At 38.5% G+C, this 14533-nt stretch overlaps 1 protein-coding gene across 4 annotated transcripts in view; it reads right to left on the bottom strand.

The window, feature by feature from the left end:
- DYNC2H1 (dynein cytoplasmic 2 heavy chain 1) overlaps positions 1–14225 on the bottom strand; it is a 320182-nt gene extending 305957 nt beyond the window's left edge. For 3 of the 4 annotated variants that reach the window (XM_066371476.1, XM_066371485.1, XM_066371494.1), the window contains exons 1-6: positions 13919–14225; positions 6794–6964; positions 6281–6416; positions 4246–4364; positions 3094–3238; positions 1722–1954 (exon numbers count right to left, since the gene is read on the bottom strand). In XM_066371476.1, the coding sequence (XP_066227573.1) occupies positions 1722–1954; positions 3094–3238; positions 4246–4364; positions 6281–6416; positions 6794–6964; positions 13919–14113 (999 nt within the window). In that variant the 5' untranslated portion in view covers positions 14114–14225. The remainder of the gene's footprint in view (positions 1–1721; positions 1955–3093; positions 3239–4245; positions 4365–6280; positions 6417–6793; positions 6965–13918) is intronic. The other variant, XM_066371505.1, reaches the window with a different exon arrangement.
- Between the last annotated feature and the right edge of the window lie 308 nt (positions 14226–14533).

The raw sequence follows: 14533 nt of genomic DNA, 5'->3' as shown, positions 1-14533 counted from the left end.
ATAGATGAAAATACATAAAATAGAACTCATGGGTCCATAATAATACTACTGAAAAACATTTCACTGATTGCATATGAAACTTATTATGATACAAATTTATTCCTTGTTCTAAAAAGTGATAAATAAAAGGAAAGAATTGTTTATACTGTTATTCTTAATAGACTTTATTTCAGGGTAATCAATAAATTGATGAGGAATGGTTCTTTCATCATCACTAACAAATGTAGAAAGAACAACAGAATTAGAAAATACCTATTTACATCTCCTCATGATCATTAATGGCATCTAAAGTCATTAAGACAAAAACTGATGGCGAGCATCATAACAGATGAATCAGGCTAAAAACACCTAAACCCACTTATCAAACTGAAAGCTGAGCAAATCAGAAAAATTAAACACTGGATAGCTATAAAGTAATATTAAGAAATTATTGTAATTTTGATGGATGCTATAGTGGTATTGTAGTTATGTTTTAATTACAAAAGTGTATGATTTCTTGGATTGGCTTTTAAAAATGTCCGGACAAAAAGGAAAAATAAAGGCAGGCAAAGATGGATATGAACTGAATACTGTCAAAGGATGTTGAAATTGAGTATGGATATACTGGCATTCATTACACTATTTTACTTTTAAGTAGGTCTGAAATATTTCATGATGAAAAGGGTTTTTTAAAAGTCCCCAAAGAACTATAGTTCCATAAGCAGAAATGGAAAAAGTCAGCTTTGCAATCTAAGCAAATTCTCAGTTTGCCTGTCTCTTCAAACTAAGCATATAAATCCTATACTGAAACTCATAACTTATGAAAATTAAGCAGCTGTTTCAAATATTTCTACTGGGTATCCCCCTGAAAAGCTGCCTTGCTTAAAATAATTTCAATAGCCAAGAAAATGTCTGATAGCTTCCATACATGGATAAGTGGGTTGATTATCTTTTTATACCAAAGAACAAAAGAGAAGTCTGCAACTTACCAGTTGAACATTCAAACACCAAAATAAAAGAAAGGAGATGGAAACCAGCTCTCAGTTAATGCCCACTGTGCACCTGGCCCTGTCATAAACTTCACATGAACATTAACCAGAGGCAGATTTAATGGTGAGCACACCAGACGCACGCCCTGAGCCCCGACTTCTGAAGGGCCCCACAAAACCCCAACTTCACACTTTTTTTTTAACTTTCTTTTTTTTTAATTTTTTTTTATTTATTCATTTTTAGAGAGGAGACAGAGAGAGCGAGAGAGAGAGAGAGAGGAGAGACAGAGAGAGAGAAGGGGGTAGGAGCTGGAAGCATCAACTCCCATATGTGCCTTGACCAGGCAAGCCCAGGGTTTTGAACCGGCGACCTCAGCATTTCCAGGTCGATGCTTTATCCACTGCGCCACCACAGGTCAGGCCACACTTTTTTTTAATGACACCAAGTTTGGTTTCATATGTGTAATTTTAACTTTAATAGTACATAATATTTTTTATTTATTTAAAAATATGGTTAACGTGTAAATATTTTTATTTTCCTTGTCTCTCTCCTTTTTTTAAGGGGCCCAGTATTTTCTTCTGCACCCAAGGCCTCAACCGACCTTAATTCACTTCAGACGTTAATCCTTATTCTCTCCCAAAAATATAAATAGTTTCTATCAGATGTGTAGAGCTTATTAATTATAAAAGACATTGATAAACAAGTGAGATACTACACAGTTTAAGACAAAGGGACAAATAATCGAATGCTACCTCTTCAAGGCGTCTGCCTAGTTTGTCAAGTGTTCCTGGGAAATATTTTTCATTTTTCCAGGGATGAGGAACATAGCGCTGCCACACCTGACCTGTTAGATGATCACAGGCAATCACCCACTGTTCACATATTGAAATACCAGCTGTCAGACCTTCTTTCACATGGTAATAAGGGTCTTCCCATAGGTTCAAAGTTCCCAACTTTTTCTGAACAAATCTTCCAAATGAGCCACCTAATAAAACATAATGCAAATTTTTTAAAGATATCTTTTTACAAATAATTATAGAATACATACTCATGACAAAATTAATATACAAATTAGCAAACAGGTTCTATGAAATACTGCATGCACACCCTTAGAGCTGTCAGTAACAAATATTTTTCAAAGAACAGAAGTATTTTTGCATTTTGCACTATACCATGTACATCTTTAAAGTGTAGAAATATATATATGTATATATTTTACTAAAGGCTGCAGAGCCTACTGTATAGTATAGCATTATGCAACCAATTTTCAACTGCTGTTTGTTACAAACAATGCTGCAATACATATCCCTTATATATACACCTTATATACTTGTCTACTATTTCCTTAGGATAATCATGAGAAGAGTATATACTGAATCAAAAGTGTTAGTATTCTTGCCCTGGCCAGTTGGCTCAGTGGTAGAGTGTCAGCCTGGCGTGCAGGAGTCCCAGGTTCGATTCCCGGCCAGGGCACACAGGAGTAGCGCCCATCTGCTTCTCCACCCCTCCCCCTCTCCTTCTTCTCTGTCTCTCTCTTCCCCTCCCACAGCGAGGCTCCATTGGAGCAAAGATGGCCCGGGCACTGAGGATGGCTCTGTGGCCTCTGCCTCAGGTGCTAGAATGGCTCTGGATGCAACAGAGCGACGCCCCAGAGGGGCAGAGCATCGCCCCCTTGTGGGCATGCCGGGTGGATCCCGGTCGGGCACATGCGGGAGTCTGTCTGACTGCCTCCCCGTTTCCAGCTTCGGAAAAATGAAAAAATAAATAAATAAATAAATAAAAATAAAAGTGTTAGTACTCTTAATATTGACAGATAAACCAACACAATAGTAAAGACATTTTGAGTTCATTACAAAATAAATTCTAAATTAATACATGTATAGTGTCTAAAAATCTATGTAAATTTAGTTGTAATAATGGTTAAAGAATTTGACACATAATTTAAGTTAACCAACTATATACAAATATCTGCTCAAATAATTCTATATAATTTGCTTTAAGAGTTACTTGAAGCAACAATTACTACATTAGGGATCATTTTAAGTATGGAATTAAGGAAAAAAACAAAACAAAATAAAATGGGCTTCTAAAATTTCAAAACCTTATTTCTTTACTACATAGTACCTATGATATCTAAGAGATGTAACATTCGTGACTCAGGATAATGATCATGCTCCGTTTGTCTCCACACGTCATCGACAACATTCCGAGTAGTCTCCACCAAGTCAACAACTTCCACTAAGGACAGACTGTCCAAGTTATAAAACTCCTAAAACCAAAATGCATTCATTTTCAGACATAATCATATATTTACCTTTGGCAGTAAACTCAAAATGTTCTTAGACTTTTTCAACTGCTAAAACTCTAATATTTGTCATATTATTTTCTCCTTTTTCTGCCAAATGATATATTGCTTCTTTATAAGTTCTTTTGCAAACAAATTTCATGAGACAGAAAAAAATAATAATTGCAAAAAATATATTCATTTATTTTTACCCTAAGACAGATTTTCTATAAGTTTGGATTCCTTTATATGATTTACCCAAACAGAGGTAGCCTTAATGTCATAGATATACCACCCACTGTAGCTGGCATATCTTTAGTCATTCGTTTACTGCACAATGCTACCAATAACACAATGATTGTAGTACAAGGTTTATTATTCTACACTTCACCACTGTTAACAAAGAAAGTTTAAAACCATTTCAAATACTTCATTAAAGTATTATTGAATGATATTGGAAATAAATAGAAAATTATATATATATATATTTTTTGAAAAGAATAGGTTTTCATAACCATAATTTACACGGTCACTTATTTTAACCTTTCTGTAGTACATCAAGGAATAATCATCAAATAAGTAAAACTAAGACTTTTAAAATTCCAGATTAAAAAAACAGAAAGTAAAATCAAATTACAGATTACTTCAAAATGCTAATTTTAGTCATGTGAACATTCTTTCAAAAGAATATATATTACCTCCATGTAGATAAACCTTTATTAGTGTATAAACTTTTTTTCCCACTATCTACCTGCAGAAAAGTAATTATGTTTGAGGAAAATTTTTAGTAGAGATTAGAATTTAACTTTTTTTTTTTTAAGTTTAGATGTTTAAGTTCTACTCATTAAATATATTCCTTAAGTAAACTTTGCTACATATAATTTTGTTCACAACCATCAAGTAATGGGTTTAAAAGAGATAAATTTATTAAAAATAGAATCCTAAAGTACATTTATTGAAAGCCTAATATATAACATGGATGAATCACATACTCTTGCAATTGTTTCAAATAACTCTTTAAAATAACTGGCTCTTTCTTTACTAATCTGTTTATTTCCACGATGAGCCTGTTCAATCCAAAATTGGAATTCATCATTTGGTGTAAGAATACCTGAAAAAATGAAAAGGAAAAATACATCTATGTCAATTGAAAATGAAAAGTCAGAAGGTAATCTGATTTATTTGCTGAATTTGCGTATTCCCTGTACTATTGAAGATCTCAGAAAGAAAGTTTCATAATTTCTACCGATAGGAATTCTTACTTGAATCCACTGGAAACAATAAACACACCAAGTTTATAATTCATATCAAGTTTATTGCTCATTATGATTCCTTTATGTGTTTATAACCCAATCATCCTCTACTGTCATCTGCTTCTTACATCTATGGATTTACTTCTCCAACACAACACTTTCCTAAATCTAATTCGAAAAGTATTCATGTTATTGAATATTACCTGAATTAAAAATAAGAATGATTTAATCAATAAATGTTTGCAGCCCTGGCCAGTTAGCTCAGTGGTACAGTGTCGGCTCCCCCATGTGGATACCCCAGGTTAGACTCCCAGCCAGGGCACACAGGAGAACCACCCATCTGCTTCTCCACCCCTCCCCCTCTCGCGTCTCTCTCTCTCTCTCTCTTTTTCTCTCTCTCTCTCTCCCCTCTTCCTCCTCTCCTGCAGACATGGCTCAATTAGAGCGAGTTGGCCCTGGGTGCTGAGGATGGCTCCACAGCCTCCACCTCAGGCCCTAAAAAATGGCTCCAGATGCAATGGAGCAAAGGCCACAGATAGGCAGAGCATCGTCCCTTAGTTGGCTGGCTGGGTGGATCCCAATCAGGGTGGATGCAAGTGTCTATCTCTGCCTTCCTTCCTCTAAAAAATTTTTAAAAAATAAAATAATAAATCTTTGCTATTTTATTTCAAAATTTAAGCAAATTAAAATAGTTTTACTTTTAAATTTGCTTTTAATTTTCCAATGAACTGGACAATATCTACTTGCATAACACATGCTAGACATAAATCATTATTCTTTCTGGGTCTGTGGAATTCAAAGACATTAAATTTACTAATCAAGCAATAAATAAAACTATATCCAATATCTTAATTTTTTTTTTTTTTGACAGAGAGAGAGTCAGAGATAAGGACAGACAGACAGGAAGGGAGAGAGATAATCATCAATTCTTTGTTGCTGCTCCTTAGTTGTTCATTGCTTGCTTTCTCATATGCCTTGACCGGGGGCTATAGCAGGGCAAGTGACCCCTTGATCAAGCCAGTGACCTTTGGGCTCAAGCCAGCAACCGTGAGGTCATGTCTATTATCCCCCACTCAAGCCAGAGAACCCACGCTCAAGCTGGTAAACCCATGCTCAAACTGGATGAGCCCACGTTCAAGCTGGATGAGCCCAAGCTCAAGCTGGTAAGTTCGAAGTTTTGAACTTGGGTCCTCCATGTCCCAATCCATTGCTCTATCCACTGCACCACCACTTGGTTAGGCTATATCCAATATCTTTAAATAATAATTTGTGGATCATGTATTTTATACTAAATGTTCATATGAGTAATAATATATCTATAGCCATAATAAAATTATAATTAAAATGTTTTAACATAAACATCAATAGTCAATAATCCTTACAAAATATACAGTTAGAGTCAATCCTCAGTATTTAAAGATCATGGATGTAGAAATTCGCCTACTTGCTAACATGTAAGCCTAAAATCAATTCTCACCTGCTTTGTTAGGCATTTGCAGACATGAGCAGAGCAATGAAAAATCTGAGTTGCTGAACACATAGTTTCCCTACTGAGGTTGGATAAAGTAGCACTGTCTTCTCATTTCCTATCTCCTAGTAAACAAGAGTCTTTTTCCTAGTCTTTAGTAGCCTATTTAGTGTCACATTTGTGTGCTTTTGGTTGGTGATTTCACTGGCTAAAATGGCCCCTAATCTGTGAAGAAATATTTTAGTTGACTAACATGCTAATAAGACAATCATTTTGATTTTCTTTGACTAAGCTATGGCGATATACCTCGTGTGTCATCTTCCTTAAATTTCAATTTTGATAAATTAATGTCTGATCTTCGTAGGACTACACCCAATCCAGCTTCTAGTTCACTCAAAAGATTCTGAAGTTTGGGATCAAAGTCTCCACTCCATTCCTGATCCTAGATAAAAACAGACAAGAGCAAACATTGATCAAAAGCTTGCCAATCAGAGTGACTTACTAACACTAGCAAAGAACTAAATCCAAATTCACTTATTATACTCAACGCTTGACACTACCTCCATCTCATAAGGGAGAGAAAAAGTCCCTATGGCAATGTAAGAGCTTATGTGGATTGCAGTTTATGTTTTTCTCTAATTTCTCTATTTGTCTTCAAAGCTGACTTAAAAAATTTTTAAGTAAAATATATTTTAATTAAAAAAATTAAATACTAATGACATTAACAGCATATAAAGTACTATTTATATTTGTGTTTATAAAAGTATTTATCCAAATAATCTATGTTTAAAAAAATGACTATACAGCTACTTTACTCACCTTTAACAACATTGGGGCAAATACTTGCCGCACTACTTGATAAAGGGAATTTATAGGTGATTCTAACATAGATGAAACAAGAATGTTATTATGTAGATTCTGATCAGTAATTACTTCAGGTCGCAGCTTGAAAAACACCAGCACTTTATCCTTTGTGTCAGCGAAATCAATCTAGAGTGATAAATAAATGATTTTTATTGTTACCTTCTGCAAGGGCAGTAGTCACGGCCATTGCTGTGGCCATTCAGGTGCAGGTTCCCATTAGATTCGGACAGATAGTAAAGAAGCAACTGAGCCAAGAAATGGTGGGCCATTCCTTTATTCTAGCCTTACACCCAGCAGGCGAGTAAAAAACTCACAGATCACCAAAACCCACTCATACATTCTCCGGTTCTACAACCAGGAGAATCTCTTCCAGTTTTTCCTAGAATTAAAGGCCCCCCCCCCAACAGCCTCAGTCACCTCTGGTTCCCTATCTCCTTCTCTCTGCACAAACTCTGCAAAAACATGGTCTTCTTCTCCTTACTTCTTTCTTCTTAAAACTTTTTGGAGCGAAAACCCTTCCTCCAGCACACATTAGCATAACAAAGCCCCTTCCCAAGCAGGAAGGTAATTAGCAATTTCACCAGGCAGTGCAATTCACATGAGCAGCGGCCATTTTTAACAATAAAAGTGAGCAAAACCAGAAAATACAAGTTTTATGAACTCATATGCCCAACACCTTCATAAAAGTTAATATTTGAAAGAAATATTCCCTAAAATGCTTATCACAGTAATGTTATCCCTTGAGAAAATAGGCATTTAAAAAATAACTATATAGCATATTCAACCAATCTATCTCAGCTCCATAAGAATATCTGGGTTTTAGCCTGACCTGTGGTGGTGTAGTGAATAAAGCCCTCAACCTGGAATGTTGATGATCTCACTTTGAAACCCTGGGGTTGTGAGGTCAAGGCACATACAAGACAAACTACTGCCAGTTGATGCTTCCAGCTCCACCCTCCCCTCTTCTCTCTAAAATCAATAAATTAAAAATTAAAATAAAATAATAAAAAGAATACCCGAGTTTTAAAAGATTTCCTCATTTATATGTGATTGTATTATGAAACTATTTTGGTAAGTGATTTATAAACAGAAACCACGACATAAATACTGATGACTTGCACTGCTAACTACTCCACTCCAGCCAGATTCACAGCAAAGCTGTACACCCCAGGCACACATGGACGAGAAGTATTTATTCCACTTCACTATACTACAGATAGTCTATAGCAGGGGTTGGGAACCTATGGCTTGCAAGCCAGATGTGGCTCTTTTGATGGCTGCATCTGGCTGGAGGACAAATCTTTAATTAAAAAAATAGTAATGTTAAAAATATAAAACATTCTCATGTATTACAATCCATTCATTTTTTACTGCTCATGTTCATGGTTGCAGGTGGCTGGAGCCAATCACAGCTGTCCTCTGGGACAACACCAAATTTTTATTGGATAATGCGTAACATACACGGGTCATTGTATGGCTCTCACGGAATTACATTTTAAAATATGTGGCGTTCATGGCTCTCTCAGCCAAAAAGGTTCCCGACCCCTGGTCTATAGCAAGGATTTTAATTACCCGCTTACCTGAACCTAGCATTTTCATAGGTTTTTAAGTTGTACATAAACTCAAAAATAACTTAGTTGTCTGTCTCCTAAAATCACTTGAATCAAAATTTTCACTAAATTACTTGAACCAAAAGTTTCTCTTAAAAATATTTGATCATCAAATTTCTTTTATTAAATTAACACTTAACTAGATTATTTTAAATTGCAACTACATAGGAATTTACTAAAGCAAACATGCTTAAACTAGGTCAGTTAATAGCAAGTAGTCCAGGAGTTCCCAAACTATGGCCTGTGGGCCGCATGCAGCCCCCTGAGGCCATTTATCTGACCCCCCCCCCTGCACTTCCAGAAGGGGCACCTCTTTCATTGGTGGTCAGTGAGAGGAGCATAGTTCCCATTGAAATACTGGTCAGTTTGTTGATTTAAATTTACTTGTTCTTTATTTTAAATATTGTATTTGTTCCCGTTTTGTTTTTTTACTTTAAAATAAGATATGTGCAGTGTGCATAGGGATTTGTTCATAGGTTTTTTTATAGTCCGGCCCTCCAACGGTCTGAGGGACAGTGAACTGGCCCCCTGTGTAAAAAGTTTGGAGACCCCTGAAGTAGTCCATTAGCTGAAAAGTATACTGCCTAAAAGAAGTTCTTGCAGTACAGACATATTATCAGTTGTTATCATTTCTTTTCCCATGAGGAGAAGTCCATGCATTAAAAAGCATTCAAACAAGGTCACTGCTGTGTGTGAAAAATACCTTATACATGACTGAGTTTCATTCTACTTTTCTCTTATCTCAATCATTGTATGTTTTCACTGCTGGGAAGGAACTGGCATTTATTGGTGTAGCTGTATTACTCCCGTTTTCACACATTAGGATTCTATTGCTAGGATTATCATTTCATTCCAATTACAAGCGAGATAACAAGCTGCAGACCTGTAGATTGGAAAAATGCATGCTTTACTAATTAAGTAGTACGTAGCCTTGTACATCCCGCTCTCTCCTGTCTGAAAAAAAAATTCAAAAAATACACATTTTATGATCATACTTTGAAAACAACAACTATAGTCACTAGCCAAGGTTCCCTGGGGCATCAGTCAGGACAATAAGTTTTTGTCCTGGCCAAAGTCAGACTGAAAGCAAAGGGTCAGCCATTATCCTCTGAGAAAAGGAAAACTGCAAGGCAACGCTCCTAGCTGCCTCTCCTCCCACTTCCCTATCATTGGCAACTACTACTTCTTAATTGAAACTATATTATTTAATAACTGTTCAGTCAAGGTATAAAGTTGTTCTTTCTTAAGATGTCAAATACCTCTATCCCCTACTGGGTTAGATCAAGATCAACATACTACAACCTGCTGCCTGGTTTTGTACTACTCACAAGCTAAAAATGATTTTTACATCTTTTAAAAAATAAAAAAACAGTATTTCACGGCACATAATTATATAAAACTTAAATATCAGTGTTCAAAAATAAAGGTTAGAATCTTTTAGCTGAACTCATCGACTTAAATACTTTCTATGGCTGCTTTCACATTACAATGGCACAGCTGAAGTCGAGATCTTATGGTTTACAAAGCCTAAACTATTTATCTGGCCTATTAAGAAAATTTGTCACCCTGGCCGGTTGGCTCAGTGGTGGAGCGTCAGCCTGGCATGCAGGAGTCCCGGGTTAAATTCCCGGCCAGGGCACACAGGAGAGGCGCCCATTTGCTTCTCCATCCCTCCCCCTCTCCTTCCTCTCTGTCTCTCTCTTCCCCTCCCACAGCCAAGGCTCCATTGGAGCAAAGTTGGGCCGGGCGCTGAGGATGGCTCTGTGACCCCTGCCTCAGGTGATAGAATGGCTCTGATTGCAGCAGAGCGACGCCCCAAGATGGGCAGAGCATCACCCCCTGGTGGGCATGCCGGGTGGATCCCGGTCAGGCGCATGCGGGAGTCTGTCTGACTGCCTCCCCGTTTCCAGCTTCAGAAAAATAAAATTAAAAAAATAAAAAAAAAGAAAAAGAAAATTTGTCAACCTCCATCCCAAAACATAACCCAGATCAAATCTTTCTCTCGCTCAAGATTACCAACGACTTAACATTATCAATGACTTCCTATTCAACCCAAATGGTGTACAACAGTGGTCCCCAACCTCTGGGCCGCGGACCGGTACCAGTCCGTGGGCCATTTGGTACTGGTCCACAGAGAAAGAATAAATAACTTACATTATTTCCATTTTATTTATATTTAAGTCTGAACAATGTTTATTTTTTTAAAATGACCAGATTCTCTCTATTACATCTGTCTAAGACTCACTCCTGACGCTTGTCTCGGTCACATGATACATTGCCGCTAAAATTAAACCCATAAACTAGCAAAATGAGTGAAAAACAAAATTCCATCGAAAGTTTTTTTGTGAAGTGGTAAAGGGCCAGTGAGGAGACCGAAGAAGAACCTATGACTTCAAAGAAAAAGAAGGCTTCATTTAACAGACAATACCAGGAGTCCTACTTGAAGTATGGATTTATCGCAACTGGTGATTCTCGCGCACGAAGGCCACTCTGCATAATATGTGGCGACTGGCTAAGTAATGAGACAATGAAGCCTTCAAAACTGCTTCGCCACTTAGAGACCAAGCACCCTACTTTAAAAGACAAGCCTTCTGAGTATTTTGAAAGAAAAAAGCATGAACAAGAAGGACAGAAACAATTACTGGTGGCCACTACATCAATAAATGCGAGTGCACTGAGAGCATCATACTTGGTGGATAATCATATTGCTAAGGCTAAGAAGCCATTCACCATTGGTGAAGAATTGATCCTTCCAGCCACTAAAGACATTTGTCGTAAACTTCTAAGAGAGGCTGCGGTTAAAAAGATAGCACAGATGCCTCTTTTGGCTACCACCATCACACGGTGCATTGAAGAAATAGCAGAGGACATTGAATCACAATTGTTGGAAAGGATTAATAAATCACCGTGGTACACTCTCCAGGTTGATGAATCTACAGATACTGACAACAAGGCAATGTTACTTGTTTACGGGTGTTATCTTTATCAAGAGGATGTGCATGAGGATATGTTATGTGCACTATCATTGCCAACCAAAACCACAGCCGCAGAACTATGTATTTAAATCGCTGGATGACTATATATCAGGAAAACTGAAATGATCTTTTTGTGTCCGCATATGCACAGATGGAGCTGCTGCCATGACCGGAAGGATGTCTGGTTTAACTACTCGGACTAAGGAGGTTGCACCTGAATGCGAGTCTACGCATTGTGTCATTCACAGGGAAATGCTGGCTAGCCGAAATATACCACCAGAACTTAACAGCATATTGAATGATGTCATTAAAGTTATTAACCACATCAAAGCACACGCCCTTCACTCGCGCCTGTTCAAGCAGCTTTGTGAGGAAATGAACGCAGAGCATAGACACCTTCTCTTATATACAGAAATAAGATGGTTATCCTGAGGGAGGTCCCTGGCCAGAGTGTTTGAATTACGAGAGCGCTGCAGAGATTTCTCTTAGAAAAAAAGTCACCGCTAGCAGCACATTTCAGTGATCAGGAATGGGTTGCAAAACTTGCTTACTTGTGCGACATATTTAACCTCCTCGATGAACTCAATCGGTCACTTCAGGGGAAAATGACAACTGTCTTCAAGTTGGCAGATAAAGTAGCTGCATTTAAAGCCAAACTGGATTTGCGGGGATGATGCGTGAACAGGAGTATATTTGACATGTTTCAAACATTCGCCGGAATTTTGGAAGAGACTGAGCCCAAGCCTTCATTGTCCAAGCTGGTACACAATCACCTGTATTTGCTTTTAAAAAAGTTTGAACGCTACTTCCCAACCACAAAAGACCCACGAATTGCCAAGGAATGGATCCGTGATCCATGTCAACAAACCAGGTGAATCCAGCGTGTCTATGCAAGAAGAGGATCAACTACTAGAGATGGCAAATGACGGCGGCCTTAAAAGTATGTTCGAGACTACAACTCTGCCAGTGTTCTGGATTAAAGTTATGGCAGAATACTCCAAGATCGCCACAAAAGCACTAAAAACCCTGTTGCCATTTCCGACATCCTATTTGTGTGAAGCAGGATTTTCTGCAGTGACAGCAACCAAAACAAAATTATGGAATAGACTGGACATAAGCAACACACTTCGGATGTCATTGTCTCCCATTACCCCTAGATGGGACCGTCTCCTCTCGTTGCAGAGAAACAAGCTCAGGGCTCCCACTGATTTAGCGTATGGTTGTTGAGAGATAGGCTACTATCTCTCATTCTATATAAACATTATAATAAATAACCCTTAACTTACAATATTCATAATAATGGTGAGTTGTATTTTTCATGCACTTTATATTTGTTTTTGTGTTGTATCTTATTTTTAAGGCATGTTTAAACGTTACCATAGCGACTGGAAAGTGTTTGGAGGCAGAGAGGATGTTATTCATATTATGTTGTTGGTGCGATGTTAAGAGGACGCTTCTAATAAAGTTGTATACAAGTACACAGTGGATTCGTGTTTATTTTTATTGTTGTAGGTTCGTGATTGGTAGCGAGCCTGAACCTATCATATTACATATTGATGTCAGACATGAAACATTGTCAGAATAACAAATTTAAATACAGCCTGAATAATGAGGACATGCTCATTCCTCCTTTAACTTAGCCCAATAAATATCATAAATTCAACAACTGTATTTAAAAATACCACAGTTTTTACGCCGGTCGCATAATTTTATTTTGTGCATTTATCCGTCCCACCCTAAAGACCGGTCCGTGAAAATATTTTCTGACATTAAACTGGTCCATGGCCCAAAAAAGGTTGGGGACCACTGGTGTACAAGGTCCTAAATGATCAGCCTGTGACACAATTTTCCACAATTTTGTGGTCATTCATTAAACATCAGCCCTTTGAAATCAAAGTGAGAACCTGTTCAGGGCCTTTCTTGCTACTTACTATTGCTTTTGCTCAGAACCCTATTCCCTATTTTACCTACGCCTACAACTCACCATTCACATCTCAGTTCAGATTATAATCCACTAGAGTGAGGCTCCAGATGGCGGGAGGAGGGCGCCCTACTCTGAATTATACAACCTAGTACAGAAGTGGAGTAGTTCACACTTAGGATGTAACCTTTGTGCCTTACATTCCTTAGCCATAAAATGTAAATGAAAATAGTTTCTATCTCAGTGTTGCTGTGAATAATAAATGTCAATACACAGAAAGTGTTTAGAACAGTGCCTGACAGTGTAAAGACAGAATGTTAGTTATGACTATCCATCCTTTTTATATGTTCACCAACTCACCAACCTAGCAAAGTGCTTTGCAAATTCTGAGTTCAAAATAAAAAATGAACTGAACTGAAATGAGTAAAATCCGACCCTAAAGATTCCTAGTGAACGGGGTTAATGACTCAACCATCCTACAGACCCGTACTCAATGCCCGCTGCGTGTCAGACGGTGTTAGGCCCAGGGGCGCGGGGAGCAGGACCGGAGCGCGGGGCAGGCAGGGATCCCTACCGCGTTAGAGAAGTCGACTCCCGCGTCGGACCGCTGCGCCCGGAGGAGCATCTGGTTCCCATCATCCAAGAAGTTGTTGATCTCAGGACCGCCGCACAGCAGGGGCTGGTCCCCAGACTCCGAGCCCAGTCCAAAGTAATTCTGGGTCGTAGTGAGGATGAAAAGCTTCCGAACGTCCCCGGGGCCGCCCGCCATGATTCCGGAGAGCGGGACAGGGGCGGGAGGACAGGAGAGAAAAGGAAAAGAAACCAGTCACGAGGGAAGTCAAGAGTAGAGCTCGCTCAAACCCAGGCGAGGACTTGGCCGCTTCGCGGTTGCCAACGGCGGTCGCTATGGAGACGGAACTCGCCCACGTCCTCCGGCGCGCAGTGGACGTCACCTTCTCGGGCACGCGCACGCAAAGGTCTTGGAGACTAGCAGTAGCTCTGGGTTCCTTAGCTGCTTACCGCAATTATCGATTGCAAATCATGCTGCCAAGTTTGTGTCAGAGGAAAACCTGCCTTTTATTCTTTCTGCTGATTTCCTAGCAGCATATGAATCAATAGTTAGAAAAGATACCTGTTGTCTGCAGTGCTGCGGCGTGACCTGGCTTTTGGAGGGCTGGGTTCTAGTGCT

This window comes from Saccopteryx leptura, chromosome 1, assembly GCF_036850995.1.
Source record: "Saccopteryx leptura isolate mSacLep1 chromosome 1, mSacLep1_pri_phased_curated, whole genome shotgun sequence".
Lineage (NCBI taxonomy): Eukaryota > Metazoa > Chordata > Mammalia > Chiroptera > Emballonuridae > Saccopteryx > Saccopteryx leptura.
The sequence above is the reverse complement of the archived record's forward strand: the minus strand, read 5'-3'. Positions and strand labels throughout refer to the sequence as shown.